Source organism: Pristiophorus japonicus, chromosome 12, assembly GCF_044704955.1.
Source record: "Pristiophorus japonicus isolate sPriJap1 chromosome 12, sPriJap1.hap1, whole genome shotgun sequence".
Taxonomy (NCBI): Eukaryota; Metazoa; Chordata; class Chondrichthyes; family Pristiophoridae; genus Pristiophorus; species Pristiophorus japonicus.
The window spans coordinates 90,614,729-90,636,926 of NC_091988.1; the positions used below are offsets into that span (position 1 = coordinate 90,614,729).

At 43.9% G+C, this 22,198-nt stretch overlaps 1 protein-coding gene and 1 long non-coding RNA gene across 6 annotated transcripts in view; one reads left to right on the forward strand and one right to left on the reverse strand.

The window, feature by feature from the left end:
* Nucleotides 1–22,198, forward strand: part of zmynd10 (zinc finger, MYND-type containing 10) — a 296,351-nt gene that overhangs the window by 257,763 nt on the left and 16,390 nt on the right. For all 5 annotated transcript variants that reach the window (XM_070895743.1, XM_070895741.1, XM_070895742.1 and 2 more), the window contains exons 6-8: nucleotides 2,582–2,670; nucleotides 11,212–11,315; nucleotides 16,890–17,062. In XM_070895743.1, coding sequence (XP_070751844.1) covers nucleotides 2,582–2,670; nucleotides 11,212–11,315; nucleotides 16,890–17,062 — 366 coding nt within the window. The remainder of the gene's footprint in view (nucleotides 1–2,581; nucleotides 2,671–11,211; nucleotides 11,316–16,889; nucleotides 17,063–22,198) is intronic.
* Nucleotides 13,851–22,198, reverse strand: part of LOC139277370 (uncharacterized) — a 130,647-nt gene continuing 122,299 nt past the window's right edge. Inside the window, exon 3 of the long non-coding RNA XR_011596074.1 lies at nucleotides 13,851–14,385. This is a non-coding gene — a long non-coding RNA (uncharacterized lncRNA). The remainder of the gene's footprint in view (nucleotides 14,386–22,198) is intronic.

The window sequence follows — 22,198 nt, forward strand, 5'->3', positions numbered from 1 at the left end:
CAAACCCCACTCCAGGACTTGAGCACATAATCTCGGCTGACACTTCAGTGCAGTACTGAGAAAATATTGCATTGTTGAAGATGCCGTCTTTTGGATGAGATGTTAAACCGAGGCCCTATCTACCTTCTGAGATCAGGTGGCCATAAATGAGCAGAGACGTTTACCCCTTTATCCCTCAACCAGCACCCTCAAAAAAACAGATTATCTCATTGCTGTTTGTGGGACCTTGCTAGGCAAAGATTGGTTGCCACGATTCCCTACATTTCAACCGTGACTACACTCCAGAAGTACTTCTTTGGCTGTGAAGCACTTTGGGACAATTTGAGGCTGTGAAAGGTGCTATATAATGCAAATTTGTTCTTCTTCCTTTGAAACCTTGCACAGAAACTTCCTGCACAGAAACTTCCTGCTTCTGAGCAATGACCTTATAGTCTAGTCTTAAGTCAAAGTTAAGACTGTGATAATTCTAATATTTTAACTGTTAAAATCCTGCTTTGCTATGTTATTTAAGAAAGGAAGAAAGACTTGCATTTATATAGCACCTTTCACAACCACCAGACGTCTCAAAGCGCTTTACAGCCAATGAAGTACTTTTGGAGTGTAGTCACTGTTGTAATGTGGGAAACACAGCAGCCAATTTGCACACAGCAAGCTCCCACAAAAAGCAATGTGATAATGACCAGATAATCTGTTTTTGTTATGTTGATTGAGGGATGAATATTGGCCAGGACGCCGAGGATAATTCCCTTTCTCTTCTTCGAAATAGTACCATGGTACCTTTTACATTCACCTGAGAGGGCAGACAGAGCCTCAGTTTAATGACTCATCTGAAAGACGGCACCTCCAACAGTGCAGCACTCCCTTAGCACTGCACTGAGATGTCAGCCTAGATTTATGTGCTCAAGTTCCTGGAACATAAGAACATATGAAATAGGAGCCTGCACCACCATTCAATGAGACCATGGCAGATCTTCTACCTCAACTCTACTTTCCTGCACTATCCCCGTATCCCTTGATTCCCTTAATATCCAAAAATCTATCGATCTTTGTCTTTGCATTTGCTTAATTTAACTCAAATACATTTTTAACACAGAAATGTCTTTTGAATTGTAAGGTGTTTTCATTTTTTTTCCCAAATTTATAAATGAGTACTGGGAACTTTTATTCGTCCCTATAGAACCCCCAGCATGCTGGTTTTAAAATAAAACGGTCAAATAGTTGCGCAGATGTTGGAAGGGTTGGCACTCCACTGAATGCTCCTTTTCCATTTTCCATGACGACTAACCATAAATTCTCAACATCAGAAGGACATATAACAGTATGGAGTGGGAAAACGTCATTGAGCCCATCAATCCCCTTCCATCCACAGACTGTGTAACATTTGCCCTATCATGATTTCTACTTAACACACTCCACTCCCAAGGGAGTGGTCTACAAAATTTCTCCTTGTAATGGTAATTGAGCAAAATTGCACAATATCAGTCTAACTAACCCCCTTACAACCTACATTAGCTTTGATTACTTTCATTGAGAAGATATTTCCATGTCCCTAGAAACTCAACAACTATTAGAATGCATAGTGTTTGATCTTCTTTACAGTACTTGTATTTTTAACCTTGAGTCCTTTTTGCAATCAGATATTTATCCCACCTTTTTAATTTATGAATTGACACTGAATGAATTGCTTTTGCTAGGAGTAACCCATACGTCCACTACTTTATGTAGAACAAACATCTTTCTCAATCTCTTACCCCAAATTGCACAATGTTCTAAATCTAGCAAGTAAGAGCATGAGAAAGGAAAATGGCCACCCAACTCCCTCTGTCACTCGAACCTGTTTCAAAATTCAATCTGGTCAGTGTTGAATCTCTTTCAAATGCTTTTCCCTTTTCTCCTTACTGGAATCAGGAATCTGTCTAATCCTCTTTTACATGCATCTACCAAGTCCGAATGTACTGCACCTTGATACCAGGTTACCCCATACGTTGACAGCTCTAAAGACAGGTTTTAATCTTGAAAGTGTGCTGTTGGTAGCAACCATTTGATGCTCGCGCTACAGGCAGCACATGACAATATAAAAGATGCAAACTGCACCTCATAAAGCATTCAGGACTGCAATCCTTGTGTGTATTGAATAGCAGAACAAAAAACTTCTGTTGGTCCTCTAACTGGTCTGGTAAGAATTGGTGGCACGTGACAAAAGAAAAACCAGTGCATATAAATCTGTTTGAGCACCGCTCTCCTGCCATGCAAGGGAGAATATAGAAACAACACAGGTTAAGTATAGCTATTGCCCATACTGATATAATTATTGTTACTAATAATTCTAATTAGCTAATGAAATCAGATGAAACAAGTGCATCTTTGTTGCAGATTTTGTCCCCCAATGTGCAGCTTACAGTACACAAATTACAGACGCAGCATAGTTTTTCTTGAGTCCAGATGAACTCTGAACAAAGCAAAACAGAATGAGCTTTCTTGGAGCCATTTCTGGAATGTTTGTGGGGCTTTGAACTTCAAAGAGAAGTTGTGGTACATGTGTTGGTTGGAATGTTATGTGCATGTGTTTTGTTTTATAAAGGAGTTGCAGAAACAGAGTCAAGAGCTGGAATTTGATATCTCACTGAAGGCTCTTTCCATTCTTCGCTATATAACTGATCACATTGACAGGTATGTAACAGGACCGCTGCTGTGTGTAGCAGGTGCATTGTTAATGAAGGAGTATGTATTACACAATGGTTGATTGAGAAATTTTGTGAGGCGAGGTATATCGGTACTGGAATGGAAAACATTCCATATTTTTCCCTCGGGTCCATGAAGCACTCCCAATATTGGTTAAGTGTTGGATACAATGCCCCCTTGCACTATTCCTGCAAGGTCCTCTAAACCCAGTCTCTGTCAGTTCTACAGGAGTGTGACAGTCCCATTTAATGCACCAGCTATACTCACACCATCCTTGAATGAGATCGTTAATTTAGCATCCACTTTTGTTAAATTGTGAACAGTAGCTGTGAATTTGTTCGCAAGAACTTGATATTGCTCAATTCTTTTTCAGTTTGTTCCCTTAAAGCACAGCTCAATGAATTGTGGTCCACAAGATCATTAGATTCTATTCCTGTTAGGAGCTGGGTAGCCTGCTTGCTGTGTGCAGAATCTCGTGAGAATATGGCAGACTTTTTCTGATTAACGCTTTGCTTCTGTTGCACTTTGTGTGTATACACAACAATTACCCTCTGAGATCTCTGTGCTCCACCAAGTCTGGTCTATTGCGTATCCTCGATTTTCATCGCTACACCATTGGTGGTCGTGTCTTCAGCTGCCTTGGCGCAAAGCATTGGAATTCCCTCACTAAACGTCTCTATCTCTCCTCCTTTAAGAAGCTCCTCAAAACTAACCTATCCTAATATCTTCTTATGTGTCTCGGTGTTAAATTTTGTTTGATAACGCTCCTGTGAAGCACCTTGGGAGATTTACTATGTATGTTAAAGGCGGTATATATTGTTGTTGTGCACATATATTCTCTTTCCGCAATAATTAAAGTATTTGCAATTATAGCATAATTTTCCTATTGGGTAGTTGACATGTCATTTTGAATCAAAGACAAATTCTAATGGGCTCAATTTTCCCCAAAGCTTTTTTTTTGGCGTACTTGAAGAGTTACGCCCTTTTTTGGGGGGGCCTAAGCACGGCAAAAAAAAAGTTCCAAGTTTCCCCGTTGGAGTTCTTCATTTTGGCGTGGCCTAACCTGTCCTTTCGTTTTGGGGGTGGAGCCTTGATCTGCGCCAAAAAGGTCGGGCTGCCATGGTAACTAGAGACACAATGCGAGCTGAGGCTGCAAAGTGAAACATACAGCCAGCTTGCAACACATTAAAATACATTGCATCAACTTAAGAACACATTAAAATATAATGCAGCAACTTACCTGCTGGTCCGCTCCCCTGCCCAACATCCTAAAAAATGCCGACCCGGTGTCTCTCTCTCTCTCTCTCTCTCTCTCTCTCTGTCTCTCTCTCTGTCTCTCTCTCTGTCTCTGTCTCTCTCTCTGTCTCTCTCTCTCTCTCTCTCTGTCTCTCTCTGTCTCTCTGTCTGTCTGTCTCCGGGCATCTGCAGCACTTATCTGCGCCAATTTCTTTAACTCTCCAGAAGGTTTTTCTGAAGAGGCCACACACACTGGCCATCTGGAGTAACTCTCAGCTGGCCAAACTTTCCTAAATGGCCAGAATTGGCGCGGGTGGCAGATTATGCCCCCTTTGGCTGAAAAAAAAAACTAACATAAAAGAATCATAACTAACTGAGTTACGCTGGTGCAAATTGATTGGGGAAATTGTGTTTTTTTTAACTTAGGCCAAAAAAAGCAGCCTGCTCCAAAAATAAATGGCTCAAATCACCGGGAAAATTGAACCCAATGTCTTTTCTGTGATGGAAAAATAATCAAGTGCTGAAATGTGACTGTGTCTGTGCAGTCTGAATTGGTGTTGGTACTTGTTTATACTTCACCTGATGGAACACTGTCCCTGTAGTCGATACAGTTCTACATGTAGATAGTCCAGATGTTTGCTGCCACAAAACTGAGATATTATGACCATCCAAGACTAACCAGTGGTGTGCTAGTTTTTTCCTGATGATTTGGCTAGCTTAAATAAAAAGAAAGAACTTGTATTTCTTCTTCTTTCATGAGAGCTTGCTTGTGCACAAATTGGCTGCCGCGTTTCCCACATTATAACAGTGACTACACTCCAAAAGTACTTCATTGGCTTTAAAGCGCTTTGCGATGTCCGGTGATCGTGAAAGGCGCTATATAAATGCAAGCCTTTCTTCCTTCCTTTCTCCCCTCCCCTCCCTCCCTCCCTCCCTCCCTCAAATGTCAATATCTAAATCACATATCCAGGCCAAAGCTTCCGGTGCAACAGCATGGATATCTTGTAGGCTGCCTGCAAATTCCCTCTGAAAGCAGTGCTCAATGATGTACTCCACAGTCGCATGATGGGGATGCTTTAAACTTCTATCTATGGAGAAGGTGGCAGTATCTACCATGACCGGTTCTGAGGCGGTTGATGGTTGTTCACTGTTTGCGGGGAAGGTTTGATCCTTCAGGTTGTACTGTGGGCTCCTCTGTAAGGAATCTATTCTGTATGTCAGTTTTTCCAAGCATTTCACCATCAGTCATCAAGGCTGAGGAAAGATTGCTGAAGGACTTCGGCGACGGTCCAAAATGGCCTTCTAGATTTGAGACAGGTTACTGCACAAGATAAAAGTTCACGGGTTGGGGGTAATATATTAGCATGGATAGAGGATTGGCTAACTAACAGAAAACAGAGAGTCGGGATAACTGGTTCATTCTTAGGTTGGCAATCAGTAACTAGTGGGGTGCCGCAGGGATCAGTGCTGGGACCCCAACTATTTACAATCTATATTAACGACTTGGAAGAAAGTACCGAGTGTAACATTCGGTTTGCTGACAATACAAAGATGGCAGGAAAAGCAATGTGCGAGGAGGACACACAAATTCTGCAAAAGGACGGACAGGCAGGCTAAGCGAATGGGCAAAAATTTGGCAGAGGAGTATAATGTTGGAAAGTGTGAGGTCATGCACTTTGGCAGAAAAAAATCAAAGAGCAAGTTATTATTTAAATGGAGAAAAATTGCAAAGTGCCGCAGTACAGCGGGACCTGGGGGTACTTGTGCATGAAACACAAAAGGTTAGTATGCAGGTACAGCAAATGATCAGGAAGACCAATGGAATGTTGGCCTTTATTGCAAAGGGAATAGAGTATAGAAGCAGGGAAGTCTTGCTACAGTTATACAGGGTATTGGTGAAGCCACACCTGGAATACTGCGTACTGTTTTGGTTTCCATATTTACGAATAAATATACTTGCTTTGGAGGCGGTTCAGAGAAGGTTCACTAGGTTGATTCCGGAGATGACTGGGTTGACTTATGAGGAAAGGTTGAGGAAATTGGGCCTTTACTCATTGGAATTCAAAAGAATGAGAGGTGATCTTATCGAAACATATAAGATTGAGAGGCCTTGACAAAGTGGATGTAGGGAGGATGTTTCCACAGATAGGAGAGACCAGAACTAGGGAGCATAATCTTAGAATAAGGGGCCACCCATTTAAAACTGAGTTGAGGAATTTCTTCTCTGAGGGTTGTAAATCTGTGGAATTCGCTTCCTCAGAGAGCTGTGGAAGCTGGGACATTGAATAAATTTAAGACAGAGATAGACAGTTTCTTAACCGATAAGGGATTAAGGGGTTATGGGGAGTGGGCAGGGAAGTGGACCTGAGTCCATGATCGGATTAGCCATGATCGTATTAAATGGCAGAGCAGGCTCGAGGGGCCGTATGGCCTACTCCTGCTCCTATTTCTTATGTTCTTATGTTGGTGGTAGGTTGTTCAAGTCTGTTTGGATTGGCATGTCTTCACTGGTGTAGAGGTTGTATTCTCTGGAGACTGCATATTCACGGCATAGGTGTGATGGTGCGATGTTTACAAGCGTGGATAGCCAAGATGTTGGTGTCAATAAAAGCATGCTGGGATAATTCTCATAGTAGAATTCAGCTGGTCATCAATGAATTTGACATGGAGACTTGATAGCCATGCTATTCACCGTACTACTCCGCTGTAGAGTACACCAGGGTGAATGCTGACATACGGAGGGTTTGAGTGTCTGCTCCCCATGTGGATCTGCCGAGTTTCTTGATCAAGTTGACCCTACTCTTTAGTTTCTTCCCAAGGTTCTGGAGATGTTGTCTATATGACAGGATGCGATCCCAAATAGGAGGGTTTTTCGGCATGGTTTATCTCTACGCTACAAAAGGAGACTTTCAAAGCTTGGTTTGCTTGATGGATGTTGAGATAGAATGTCGAGGTGACGGTCTTTTGCAGGTTTATCCAAAGTTGCCATCAGCGGAAATAGGCCTCCATCCTCTATAAATCCCTGGTCAAGGTCTCCTCGGTGATTGACAGATTCGTGGTTTGCATGGCCAAGACAATGTCATCAGCGCATACGAACTTGCGAGACTCTGCTTCGGGCAGGTCACTGGCGAAACGTTGAATAATATGGGTGCCAGGACAGAACCCTGTGGGAGTCCGTTATTCAGTGTCCTATATCTACTCTTCTGGGTGCCAGAGCATGGAAGCGTCAGTTGCTAAACATGGAGTTGAGAAGATGGATTGTTTTTCTGCAGGGTAAAATGGTGGAGAGCTTGAAAAGCAATCCATACTTCCATACTGTGTCATAGGTCGCTGACAGGTCCACGAGTTCTACGGCGGTCTTGAGCTGGCGCTGGAAGCCTGCTTCGATGTGTGGTGTTAAAGCTACCAATTGGTTGCAGCAGTTATGGCCGCTCTGGAAGCCCACTTGCTCCTTAGGAATGGTTGGCTTGATGATGGGGGACTAGTCTGTGGAGTAGCCTCTCCAGCACTTTATAACAAGTACAAAGTAAGGAGATTGGGTGGTAGTTGGAGGCTTCACAAGCATTGTTCTCCTCCTTCTGGTGGGCAATTATTTTAGTCTCCCTCCAAATAGGTGGAATTTTACCAGTTGCCAGTACCTCCCAGAGAGAAAGGAGGTCAACCATCTCTTCGCTTTTAAGAATTCTGGGTAAACACCATCTGGACCAGCAGCTTTTCCAGGTTTGGTTGTCGATGGGGCTGTGTTTAGTTCGTCCAAGGTGAGTAGATCAGACATAGTGGACGATCTTGGTGCTGCCAGCAAGTTTGTCGAAAGCTGCCGCTTCACCTGGCGTCAAAATTCTTTGTTCACCGGAGCCTTTGATGTTTCATAGAATCATAGAAATTTACAGCATGGAAGGAGGCCATTTTGGCCCGTCGAGTCTGCACCATGTTTGTATCAAGTGGGATGTGATGGCGTCGCTCTGATGGTCATTCTGTGTTTCTAGGCGGGGTTTGCCCTGCCAAGTTGACGGAGCAGGATCCATGCTTTCCTGCTGGAGTGAGTGAAATTAGTCTTCTCGGCAAGGCTCCTCCACCTTTCACTTCTCCAGCATTGCGGTGGCTGGGTTCTTGCTCAGCGTACGTCTGGTAGAGAGCCTCACTTTCTTCCGTCCAACAAGGAATATAGAAACATAGAAAATAGATGCAAGAGTAGGCCATTCGGCCCTTCGAGCCTGCACTGCCATTCAATGAGTTCATGGCTGAACATGCAACTTCAGTACCTCATTCCTGCTTTCTCGCCATACTCCTTGATCCCCCTAGTAGTAAGGACTACATCTAACTCCTTTTTGAATATATTTAGTGAATTGACCTCAACAACTTTCTGCGGTAGAGAATTCCACAGGTTCACCACTCTCTGGGTGAAGAAGTTTCTCCTCATCTCAGTCCTAAATGGCTTACCCCTTAACCTTAGACTGTGACCCCTGGTTCTGGACTTCCCCAACATTGGGAACATTCTTCCTGCATCTCACCTCTCTAAACCCGTCAGAATTTTAAACGTTTCTATGAGATCCCCTCTCATTCTTCTGAACTCCAGTGAATACAAGTCCAGTTGATCCAGTCTTTCTTGATATGTCAGTCCCGCCATCCCGGGAATCAGTCTGGTGAACCTTCGCTGCACTCCCTCAGTAGCAAGAATGTCCTTCCTCAAGTTAGGAGACCAAAACTGTACACAATATGTGTCTTTCTAAACCACCGAAGTATACTGCATTTTGCGGCAGCTTTAATAATTCCTATAAATCTGTTGACGGCATTGGTGGTTGGTGGAATCCACCTGATGTTGGTGTCAACTGACCTCTGGAAGGTTTCCCAGTGTGTTTTTGAATTTACATCATGGTTCCGGTGTTTATGTAATGACAGGAATTTCAATGCCAACGTTGATAATGATGCAAGAGGGTGGATGATGGCAGCCTTCTCGCGGCCAACCCTGTTACGTGTTGACTGGCGATGATTGGGTTTCTTTTAGCGTCCTTAGTGAGTAGACATAGGTCTGAGTTATATTTTCTCTGCTACCTTGACGAATGAACCATACCTTGATCTTTTGCGTCAAAAAATCAGAATTTATTCTCTCGTGAAGCCCACTGTACAATTGTTTTTCCATTCTAGTTGGCGCCTGCATAGCCCCACATTGTGTGGTGGCTATTAAAGACTCTGAGATGAATGAATGGATGGATGTTGACTAGGAGGAAGCGGTGGGTCAGGCCACTGCATGAGCGGTGGTTTGTAGACATTGGAGATTGTTAGCTGTCCTACGCATATTGCTGTAGTGAAAACTCCTGAATTGCCCGAGTTCAGTGCTTTGTTTGATATAGCACGTCAGGCCATATTTGGGGTGGTTATTGCAGCGATTAGGTCAAAACCTGTGATATGTTCTCTTGTGTCGAACTGGTGGATGTATTCGATGTGTGTTTCTTCAAACCAAGACATCGCGCTGTGTTTCTTGAGTAACCTTTCGAGTATTCGCATTTTGAATGAGGGATGCCTCCGATGTTAAGTCGGCGTATCTGGATGACTGGACCTACATGTAGGTTTCTTTGGACCTGGAGAAGTCCAGTCGATTTGCTTGGTTTGCTACTGTCACCGGGAGGTCGATTTAACAACAAGTTTGGTGTCATTTGAGATGACATTGGTTGTGATCTATGATCCACCCTCTTGCATTTGTACAGCATCTTTCACGTCCTCAGAACATCTCGAAGCGCTTTACAACCAATTACTTTTGAAGTGTCGTCTCTGATGTAATGTAGGAAATATGGCAGAGAATTTGCGCATAGCAAGGCCCCACAAACAGCAGTGAAATAAATTACCTGATCATCTGTTTTAGGTGTTGGTTGAGGGATAAGGTTTGGCCAGGACACTAACCATGCCTAAGGCAGGTCCTGGTCTTTCTCAGCAGTACAGGAAGGGGAGGGGCATTGTGCTGATAGCATTGTGTTGGGTGGAATTCCAGGTCTGTATGTGCTGCACTGTTAGAGGGAGACATTAAACCAAGAGTCTATCTGCCCTCCGGTGGATGTAAAAGATTCCATAGCACTATTCGAAGAGGAACAGGGAGTTATTCAGATGTCCTGGCCAACATTAATCCCTCAACCGACACAAATAAAACAGATTATCTGATCCAAAAGCACAATACTGCGGATATCTGATCATTTATCTCATTGCTGTCTAAGACTTTGTTGCTTACAAATTGGATGCTGAGTATGCCTGCATTACAACACTTCAAAACTACTTAATTGCCTGTGAATTACTTTGGGACGTCCTGCAGACGTGAAAGATGCTATATAACTAAAACAGATTGTCTTGTCATTTAACTCATTGCTGTTGTAATGTTGGAAATCGGTGCGGTGCGGCCTGCAAAACCATCAACAGGCCGGGACCATTGGGAGGAGCAGCATGTGGCTGCCCAGCCCAGAAATCGGCGCCGTCCCGGCCTGCAAGACCATCAGCAGGCCGGGGCCATTAGAGGGAGTAGCGTGCGGCGGCATACCACTGCAGAGAGCAGCGCGTGCTGCTGCAGAAGGGCAACGGCTGCAAAGTCAGGTCGCTGATTGCAGTGCGGGCAGGCACAGCTGGAGGGGCGAAGGAGCGGCAAGAGTTTGTAGATGGAAGTGACCGGGGCCCAGGAGAGGCGTGAGTTTGGGGTGCAGAAGAGGCGAGGACCAGGGGTAGCACAGGCCATCCCACACTGCGATATGTGTGCGCACTAGGTCCGTGCAGCAGAGCTGATCTCCAGTCATCTTGGGTAATCCTAGCTACTGGACCAAGACTTACCTCTGTCAAGCCTGTGTGGTGGCTGGTATGCAACCACAGGTTTAAAAAAAAGTCCACGCACAGGCATCTTCCGCCCTTGAAGATGTAGTTCGGGATCTGGAATATTAGGTCTTTCATTGAAACACCTGTGAACTCATCCCATTTTGGCGTGGAAGCAAGTCAATCCTCGCTTTGAGGGACCGCCTATTGTTTGTGGGACCTAGCTGTGTGCAAATTGATTGCCAATATTTCTACATTGCAACAGTAACTATACATCAGAGTACCTCATTGGCTGTAAAGAGCTTTGGGACGTCCTGAGGTTGTGAAAGATGCTATATTGATGTCTTCCTTTACATAAATGCAAGTTCTTTGTTTTGTTTTTATTTGAATAACCCAGCCAAATTCTGAGCATATTTACCCAAGATAGGCACGTTTTCAATAGAGATACCTGCCTGCTACCTTTGTTGTCTTGTTTCTCTTTACTACGCTGTTTCTCTTTACCTGCAGCTTGCCACTGGGTGTCGAGATACGGCTGCTGAACACACACAACGTCCCCTGTGTGCTGGTTCACCTGGTGGAACACTGCCCCTGGAGCCGATATAATTCCAATGGTACGTGTTGCTGGCATCAGCTGCCACAAAATTGGGTTATTATGACTATTGAAGATGTGCCAGTGGTTCGCTGTGTATTTTCTTATCATTTGACAATCTTAAGTACTAGTGATTCTGGAGACTCTTTGTTTTAGCTGAAGACTGGTCCTGATGTGTGTCAACAGTGAAGGGAGGGGAAGGGCAAGGGGTTAACAGCATTGTACTTGGGGGGCGGGGTTCCAGCACTGGCAGTGCCGGTTTGTTACTTTCTGAAAGATCTCTGAAAACCTTGAATATGGTGTTTTATAATGGGTTTTTGTGTGTGTCACCTTTTTTGCTCTTACTCGCCCCTTTACTAGCTTCTGTTCTCGTGCTCGCACTTTTTTCATACTTTCTTCTTGTACTCACTTGCAGGCTTACTTTTTAGTTCTTACAGCTGTAAGAAAATATCAAAATTCTGATTGCTATAAATGAGTGAAGCTTTCAAAATTAAACTTTATTCTTTAATTTAAAAACTCAAATGAAGATATGATGAATCTTTTATAAAACACTGGTTTGGCCTCAACTGGAGTGTTGTGTCTAATTCTGGGCACTGCACTTTAGGAAGGATGTGAAGGCCTTGGAGAGGGTGCAGAAAAGATTTACGAGAATAATTCCAGGGATGAAGGATTTCAGTTACGTGGATAGACTAGAGAAGCTGGGGTTGATCACCTTAGAGCAGAGATGGTTGAGAGGAGATTTGATAGAGGTATTCGAAATCATGAGGGGTCTAGATAGAATAGGTAGAGAGAAACTGTTCCCATTGGCGGAAGGGTCGAGAACCAGAGGACACAGATTCAAGGTGATTGGCAAAAGAACCAAAGGCGACATGAGGAAAAACTTTTTTACTTAGCGAGTGATTAGGATCTGGAATGCACTCCTGAAAGGGTGGTGGAGACAGACTCAATCACGGCTTTCAAAAGGAAATTGGTAAGTACCTGAAGGAAAAAATTTTCAGAGCTACAGGGAAAGTGCGGGGGGGTGGGACAAGCTGAAGTGCTTCTGTGCTGTCAACATTCAATGATTCCGCAAGATGAGGAAAGACTCCCTTTTCTTTCTTTTGGTCTCACTGACTTCCCTCTTTGTTTCTCATGGGTGTCATTAAATATAGCATTAATATTTTCTAACTGTTAACATAACTCAAATGATAATTGGGGGTAATTAGTACTTCTGTGCTTCAAAATTCAACTAATTTGTGTCATTTTAAAAAAAGAACTCATTAATATAGGAAAAGATACTTGCTCGCTCAGCTTAATCTACTTCAGTTTATAGAATACAAAACAAATGCTATAACAGTACTTTTTTTTTTCACTTTTGTTCTTGCATGCAGACTCTCACACCACCTCTTTATATAAAAAGTACTGAATATAAACCTGATGAAAGCTTTTGAAATTTGAAAAACAATCAAGAACGCTTAGGGGGTAAAATTGCGTATCACCTTGTTTTGGGGCGATAACCTTCGTGCGGCAGGACTTCCTGCGCCTGGCGCGGAAGTACCAGCCCCGTAACCTAAATTCGGCTTACCCGTGTCAGCTGTGGCTCAGTGGGTAGCACACTCACCTCTGAGTCAGAAGGTTGTGGGTTCAAGTCCCACTCCAGGAACTTGAGCACATAAATTTAGTCTGGCACTCCATTACTGAGGTTGTGCTGCACTGTTGGAGGTGCCGTCTTTCGGATGAGATGCTAAACCGAGATCCTGTCTGCTCTCTCAGGTGGACGTAAAAGATCCCATGGCATTATTGTGAAGAAGAGCAGAGGAGTTATCCCCAGGCCAATATTTATCCCTCAATCAGCATAAAACAGATTATCTGGTCATTATCACATTGCTGTGAACAAATTGGCTGCCGTGTTTCCCACATTGCAACAGTGACTACACTCCAAAAGTGCTTTGATGTCATCACCAGAGGTGCAGTGGGCCGGGGTGTTACCGGTTTTGTGCCTCAACTAACGCCTGCGCAATTTCACGGGAGCCAGTGATGCCACCCCACAGACGCTACCAGGAGGTGCATAGCAAGCTAATTTCACCCCCTTAGAATCTAAAGAAAAATATTCTACCAGGACAACTGACTGAACGATACTGATACATTTTTGTAAATTAGATACACTGCACACGCTCAGACTGTATAATCCAAATTCAGATCAGTATCACCGCTCTGGACAAATGTCAAGTCCAAGCTCCAACTTTTGGGAGCGACTGAGGCCTTTATGTAAAAACTTTAATGAAGGTATGAAACGACATGGCAACTTAGTGGATACATTTAATCAAGTTATTGCAAAAAATGTAAATTTGTAATTTTATTTTTGTTTAAGCCAATAGAAACATAGAAAAATAATCTTGGACATCCGAAACTTGAGGTACTGTGGGGGGGAATGGCAAATGAAAAATTTTCAGATGAAAAATGTTCAAAGGATTTTGAGCAACTTGTGGAGAAAGATAATTTAGTGCCAACCAGTCACCAGATTGTTCAATTAGAGGGAGCTGTAGACAACACAAATGTGCATTCATGATTCCTCCGAGGGGCTCTCATTAACTGCAGCCAAGTAAGTAGACCCAAGGAACTGAATTCATTCAAGTTTAATTTACTTTTAGAAATAAGTGGCTAACTTCAGATTTACTTTTTTTAAGTTACAAATTTGCAAAAATAGTGAAGTTACAATGAGATGCCCAACATTTCATCAATATCAATAGGCAATAAAGTGCTGGGCGTCAGTGACTCTGGTAATCTTTGGGCAAAATGTAAATATAATCAGAAAACAGACGATGGAGTGTTAATGAAAAAGCATATTCAGTATCCATGAGAAGTTGATGCAAGGAGATTTCTTCATGTGGTTTTTCACACATTTTTTCATTTCATTCTCTTCTGGTTCTTGCTGAGGCACAGTTCCATGAGGGAGGAGGGATCACAGCTCAGCGCAAATATGTCTTTGCCTCATGTTCCCCACACACACATCATTTCCAGTAGGTGTCACTCGAGAACAGCATGGTTCTTTCAGTTGGTTCTTAAATTATCCCAAGTTTTTTGCCTCCACTGTTCCATCTAGAAATTCATTTCTGTGTGAAGAAAAACATCCCATTTACAAGTTTAAATCTTGTCATACAGATATATATATTAATGACATAGATGAAGGAATAGAGAGTTTGCAGATGACACTAAGTTAGGAGGCACAGTAAATTGTGTAGATTGGAACAGGCAGTTACAAAGGGACATGCAGATTAAGTGAGTGATCAAAACTGTGGTAGATGAAGTTCAGTGTGGGGAGGTCTGAGGTCATCGATAAGAGAAAGACAAATGGGAATATTTTCTTCATGGTGAGAGACTAGGAGCTGTGGTGGAGTAAAGGGATTTAGGTGTATATCAATAAAAACTAGTGCTCATGTACAAAAAGTAATCAAAAAGGCTGATGGAATGTTGGTCTTTATATCAAGGGGGTTGGAATTCAAAAGTGTAGAAGTGATCCTTCAAGTGAATAGAGCCCTTAAATGTTAAATTACGAGGACGGGTTGCATAACCTTGGCTTCTATTCCCTGGAGTTTAAAAGGTTTAGGGTCGATCGTCCCCTTCTGAAACCAAGTTGATTATGTTAATGCTATACAGATAATTGATTCCATTATTTTAATACAGCACAAATATCTGTCTTGCTTTTATCTATTGAACCATCAGGACGTGATTGGGGCCCAGGGGAGGCACGAGTACAGGGGCCCAGGGGCAGCATGGACCAGCCCGCACTGTGATACGTGTACACAATAGGTCCGTACAGCAGAGCTGGTCTCCAGTTGTCTTGGGTAATCCTTGCCACTGGACCAAGACCTCGCTCTGTCAAGTCGCTGGTGTGCAACGGCCACCCCACGTTAAAAAAAAAAAATGCACGCACAGGCATCTTCCACCCTTCAGGATGTAGTTCGGGTCCTTCATTAAAACACCTGTGAACTTGTCCTTTTTTTGGCGTGGAAGCAAATCACCTTGTTTCGAGGGACCACCTATGATGATGATGACATTAATGTTGATTTAATGAGTGAGTCCCAGACTAAACCACAAAATCATGTACTTCACACTTCACAGAAATAGCTGTGGTCCTGTGACTGAACTGGAATGAATGCTTTTAAAGTGGTAGTTAGATCAGTGAAACATTAAGACCCCTATTTTCCACTTGCTGGATTTTTGGTGCCCGCGCATATTAACGTACGATTTGTTTGTGTACGTTTGCGGCAGAAAAAAAATCGTGACTTTTGCCAAAGAAATATTTGAATTTGGTGCAACGCTCTCCGAAGTTAGTCTGGGGGCGGAGCTTCAAATCTGCGCTAAAACCACTCTGGGCATGCGTGAAAAACTGAAGTTGCCAGGGCAACCAGAGACGCTGAAGCCCACTCCCCCAAAAGAACTGCGACCCCACCGCTGCCGAAAGGGCCACAAAGGACCTCTTTCTCCCCCCTCCCCCCGGGCTGGACCTGTTGCCACCGTGCCCGCCCCCCCCCCATTCTGGGCTGCTGGGCTGGACCCGCTGCCACCCCCCCCCCCCACCGGCTGGAAATGCTGCCACCGTGCCCCCCCCCATTCTGGGCTGCTGGGCTGGACCCGCTGCCACCACGCCCCCCCCGGCTGAATACGCTGCCACCACTTCCCCCTCCTCTGGCTGGACCCGCTGCAATCCCGGGCCAAATAGCCCTCTCGCTCCCGAGAACTTCAACTCGCGGGGGCGGGGGCATTCCGCCCGGGATTGCAGCGGGTCCAACCGGTGGGGAGCAGTCCTTTCGGCCCGGAAATCATCTCCCTTGCTCCAAAATAAGTTCTCTGTGGGGAAAAAATGGTATTTTATTGTGTATTCTATTGCCTCGCTCCTGGCCTCTTGTGTGCCGCGCTGATTCCTTAAGTTTTTATTTTGGGGCATTTAGGCGTTGTGCGCTGCGCTGATAAACATTGTGGATGGCCAAAATCGATTAAGTCTACAAAAACGTCGCCGGATCCCACTTTGACTTAGGTCAGTGCAAAAAATGTTTAAACTGGCACACATGGTCGGCGCTGGAGTCCAAATGTTGGCAAAAGTTGGAAAGTGAGTATTTCACGCCAAAAAACATTTGGACGCCAAAAAACAGCACACAATCATGGCGAAAATAGGGGCCTAACAGTTTTATGACTGGAGATAAGGGTTTCAATTTACTACTTTGACCCAAACTGACTCCTTCAGAGCTAAGCAGAAAGCCAGTGCTTGGGTTTTATCTATTACCAAAGATATGCCATTATAAGGAGAATGATCTGTATTCCACTGACCTGGTAATTAAGCTGTGATAAATCTGGTTCATTATAAGTGATTCTGCTGTGCTATCTGTGCACAGTGATCTGTGACAGCAGTTTTTTTTTAACCAGTCTTGCAATTCTTTTAGTTCATCCCCAGGATAAAATGATTTAAGAAGAGTTGTGATCATTACATTTCTGAAGTAGTATTTACTGATGGATATTCGCAGAATGTTGGCTTATAAAACTGACAGACTTGCAAATGCTGGGTGAGGTATTTTCTGTGTCTGCTCACACATCTTTGGGTCTGTTTACATCCCAATAGGTGAATTACAGAAGTACTCTGACAGCAAATGGTGCACAGTGCCCCCTGAGGACCGTCTGAAAATGACCAACCTGGACGGGCAGGTGTGGATTGCACTGTTAAACCTGATGCTGAGGCCCGAGTGCCAGCAGAGGTATGACTTCAACAACTTCAACAAGAGCCAGTTGCTCAAGGTACAGCTTTTCAGACAGTGGTTTCTGTTTGCCAATTTCATTTAATGAATAGACTGCCTTTTCTTGGCTAAAGAACTGGACTTATCAGTTGTCGCATCAAATTGTACTGAGCTGATTTGGCATTGTTTTTCCTCTGTAAACTCCTATCTGGCCCTGCTCCCACACTTTTTTTCTTGATGCGGCTAAGGTGACATTGGGTGACCTGCTCTAGGGCTGTACCAGTGCAGTGCATATAGGCTCAGTATGTTTATCCTGTGAATGCCTGAGCTACATAGGCCATGGAGGTTTCCAGTCCAATCCTTAGTCAGTACTGAGTTAGCTGCTCTCAGCTAGTACATCGGTAGGAGTCGTACAATTGCCTCAGACCCCCTGGACTGGAAAGGAGGAAGTCTGCAAAGGTTTGTCCAACAACCCATGCTGGAGGCATCAGTGTGTGTCGTCATCAGCTGAAGACCAGTTCAACGTACGGTATGAAGCTTGCCTGATGAAATGTCATTGTCGAGGCTCACACATGAAAAACGGTCACTTGGACAGGATACCAGAGGGCAACCAGGACAATGGAAATGCACCCTAGCAAGGAGTCCACACATTCAGGAGAGGCAGGAGGGAACATTGGTGCAAGACAATACAAAAAGGTGCACAAAAGCTACATGGAAATGAATATTTCCTTCAGTCTCCCTCCAAGGGGAGCAAATGCCCTGTGCTTACTGTCTCACTGTATCAGCACAGCTGAGTTTGGGTATTCAGAGAAGTGGTGGCATGTGGATGTTTTTCTCTTTCCCACCCCCCCCCCCTTTGAACCTACTCCCCCGCCTCCCTTGTATCTACCCCCACCACCTTAGCGATATAGTATGTTTGGTGCCTTACCATACTCTGCTGCTGCACTGCAACGGTTTATTATTAATGCTGTAGATAACATAATAATAGAATTGAGGCTATGAGAATATTTTCTATGTATGTATATATAATTTTTAAAATATGATATTCAGCATGGGGTGCGTGTTTCATTGAAAACTCACAACTACCTCGTGCATAGCGCTGTGATATATATTTTCAATGTTAAAGGTATTAAGCTGTGTGACGCACAATGGCTGCTGTTTCATAGTGGGAGCATGTCACCCGGCGATTGTGCAATCTGACCATCACATTCGCACAATTGCTCAAAATGCTTTCTGGAATGTTCTTTATCTGCCTTTTTCTCTCTTAGTCATTGAAATTCTAATGTCCAAAACAAAATTAAATGCCTTCATTAACATTTGTACTTGAAGGCCTCAGCTTCTCCCAAAAGCCTGGGGCTCGGCTTGATAGTTTTGCCCAGAACTGTGGCTCTAAACGGAATTTGGATTGTGCAGTCTGAGTGTGTGCAGTGTACCTAACTTCCCAGAATACATCAGTACTATTCAATCAGCTCTACTGAGGGAATAATTTTCCTTAGCTTCAGCACTTGCTGCCCAGTCGCTTCTCTTCAAATAATTTTGGGAAAAAAAGGAGGGATATATTCAAAAGCTTTACTGAGACAAAATATATATTTAGTATTTTGTTTATGAAAAACAAGAGCCTGTATGAGAGAGAGAGAGAGAAAAATGAGTGTTCTGATCATACACCAGTTCTAGCTTTTATTTTGTGTTCGATCATTTTTATTTTAAAGTGTATTAAACTGAGGGGGGAGACTTGGATGGATTGGTCAGAGGGAGAGAGGGAGAGAGAGAAAGAGGAGGGGAAATTAGTGTCGTTCGCACCTCCCGTCAGCGCCCCCGGCTCTCTGCTTAGGGCTGGCAAAGTCCCGCGCTTAGCGCCCCAGTCCCGCCCAGAGAGGAAGTGGGGCGCGCGACATTGCGCTCCACGTCCTCTCGAGGGCGGTAACCCCAATTTCGTTGACGGGGCGGGGCTTCCACACCTGGCACAGGAAGTCCTACCTCGCCTCGGTTACCGAATTTTGGCCCCAGAATCTTTAATGGTAGCCTCTTTAAATAAAGTCTGTTGAAGTTTGAAGCCAACTGATTATCTTGCCTGTGTTTTGATAATTAGAAAATGGTTTACAGCTGTGATAAAGACTCTAATTCCTGACAGAGAGACAGACAGGCAGATAAATATACAAATAGAGAAAAAGGCAGACAAGCATTTGATTTCCTCATTGTAATTTGACTTCCCTTTTTAACAAATTGAAATTTTGAAAGCAAACACCGCATCTTTAAGGGAAATAGGTAGGGGAGGGGAGGGTGGAAGATGCTTGAGTGTGAAGGGGCCTCTCGCCACTTGGCACACGTATTTGGGGGGGGGGGGGGCGGAGCGCAGGGGAGAAGAGGGTGAGGATGAGGTAAATCACAATGGAGCAAGGGCATTCGAAAGATGCAGGGGATAAGTGGGTAGTGTAAAGGGGAAGGGGTAAGGGGTAGTGATAGGCATAGGGAAGGGGTAGTGAGAAGGTGAAGGGGTAGGTGGTGTGATGGGGAGCATTGGGGTCGGGGGGTGCACAAGTGATTGGAGAGAGGATGGGAATGAAGCTCCTGGGGGTGGGGGGGGAGCACATTTTCCTCATTACCCCCACCTATAAAATGCAGCCTCCAGCTGTTGCCTCATTTACCCATCCCACGACACCCCACAGAGAAGCAGCATATGACGGAATTGAGGAAAAAGGAGAGTAAAGGGAAGAAAAAGAAGCAGAAGCGGCAAAGCGAGTAACAAAGACATCGGGGATGGGTGAGAGAGTGACTACATTGCCTGACATTATTTAAAATATAAAACTTCCTGTCTCAGTTTCCCCAACACATTTTTTTTCTACCATCCCTACCATTATAGAATAGAATATCTCCAACTTGCCGTGGGAGATTTGCTGATGTATTTATAGGTTTAAAAACTGATACCATCTTAAGACTCAAGACTGACAAATCTTTGGGATCCAAGGGTTTCCATCCCAAGATATTAAAGAATTAGGTGCAGGAAATTGCAGATGCGTTGGTCATAATTTTCAAAAGCTGTCTTGATTCAGGATTTGTGCTATTGGATTGAAAAATTGCAACTGTCACTCCATTATTTACGAAGGGGGTGGGGGGGGGGGAAATGAAAGAAACCAGGTAACTACAGAGTCCATCGTCAGATGTTGGGAAGTTGCTGGAATCTGTCATCAGGAACAGAGCAATTGGAGAGTGTAAGCTGATCCGAGAGAGTGCATGCAGTTGTGATGGGTAGGTCATGGTTGACTAATCTAATTGAAACTTTTGAGGTCACTAACATGGTGGTTGAGGGCGTGGATGTTATCTATATGGATTAACAGAAGGTGTTTGATGAGGTTTCGCACGAGAATTGTACGGAATTGGAGGTAACCTTGCGACATGGGTCGGAAATTGGTTTGGAAGTAGGAGACAGTATGAATAAAGGGAACGTACTACTATTGGCAGAATGGAAAAGTGGTGTTCCCCCGGGTCTCAGCTTTTCACCGTATATATCAATGACTTGAATGAAGGAATAGAGAATTGTCTATCCAAATTTGCAGATGGCCCTATGTTAGGAAGCACAGTAAGTTGTGATGGTGGGAGCAGGAAGTTACAAAGGGACATAGACAGATTAAGTCAGTGGGAAAAACAGTGGCAAATGGAGTTCAATGTGGGGAAGTGTGAGGTCATCCTCTTTGGATCCAAGAAAGACAAACCGGAATATTTTTTTAATGCTGAGAAACTAGGAACTGTGGAGGAGCAAAGGGATTTGGGTGCCCAGGTATACAAATCACTAAAATCTATTGCGTAGATACAAAAAGTAATCAAAAAGGCTAAAAGAATCTTGACCTTTATCTCACGGGGGCTCGAATATAAATGGGAGGGAGTTATGCTTCAGTTATACAGAGCCTTGGTCACATCTTATTTAGAGTACTGAGTTCACCTCAGGAAGCCTTGGAGAAGGGTGCAGCACAAATCCACCAGAATGATACTGGCTTAATGAGCTAAATTGTGAGGACAACTTGGATACATTTGGCTATTATTCACTTGTGTTAAGAAGATGCAAAAGGACATAGTCAGGCTAAGTGAGTGGGCAAACATTTGGCAGATGGAGTATAATGATGGAAAGTGTGAGGTCATGCACTTTAGCAGTAAAAAATCAAAGAGCAAGTTATTATTTAAATGGAGAAAGATTGCAAAGTGTCGCAGTACAGCAGGACCTGGGGGTACTTGTGCATGAAACACAAAAGGATAGTATGCAGGTCCAGCAAGTGATCAGGAAGCCCAATGGAATCTTGGCCTTTATTGCAAAGGGGATGAAGTATAAAAGCAGGGACGTCTTGCTACAGCTATACAGGGTATTGGTGAGGCCGCACCCGGAATATCGTGTATAGTTTTGGTTTCCATATATACGAAAAGGATATTCATGCTTTAGAGGTAGTTCAGAGAAGGTTCACTAAATTGATTCCGGAGATGAGGAGGTTGACTTATGAGGAAAGATTGAGGAGGTTGGGCCTCTACTCATTGGAATTCAGAAGAATGAGAGGTGATCTTATTGAAATATATAAGATTATGAGGGGGCTTGACAGGGTGGATGCAGAGAGGATGTTTCCACTGATGGGGGAGACTAAAACTAGGGGGCATAATCTTAGAATAAGGGGCCACCCATTTAAAACTGAGATGAGGAGGAATTTCTTCTCTCGGGGTTGTAAATCTGTGGAATTTGCTGCCTCAGAGAGCTGGGACATTGAATAAATTTAAGACAGAGATAGACAGCTTTTTAACCGATAAGTGACTAAGGGGTTATGGGGAGCGGGCAGGGAAGTGGATCTGAGTCCATGATCGGATTAGCCATGATCGTATTAAATGGCGGAGCAGGCTCGAGGGGCCGTTTGGCCCACTCCTGCTCCTATTTCTTATGTTCTTATGTAAGATTGAAGGGTGATCTAATCAAAGTGTGTTTAAAATAACAAAAGGATTCCATAGAGTAGATACAGAAAAACTATTTCCTCTGGTGGGGCAATCCAGAACAAGGGGGCACAATCTTCAAGTTAGAGCTAGGCCATTCAGGAGTGAAATTGGGAAAGGATAGTGGAAATCTGGAACAGTCTCCCCCAAGTGGTAATGGTTGCTGGGTCAATTGAAATGTTCATGACTGAGAGTTTTGTTAACTAAGGGCATCAAGCAATGTGAATCTAGGGTG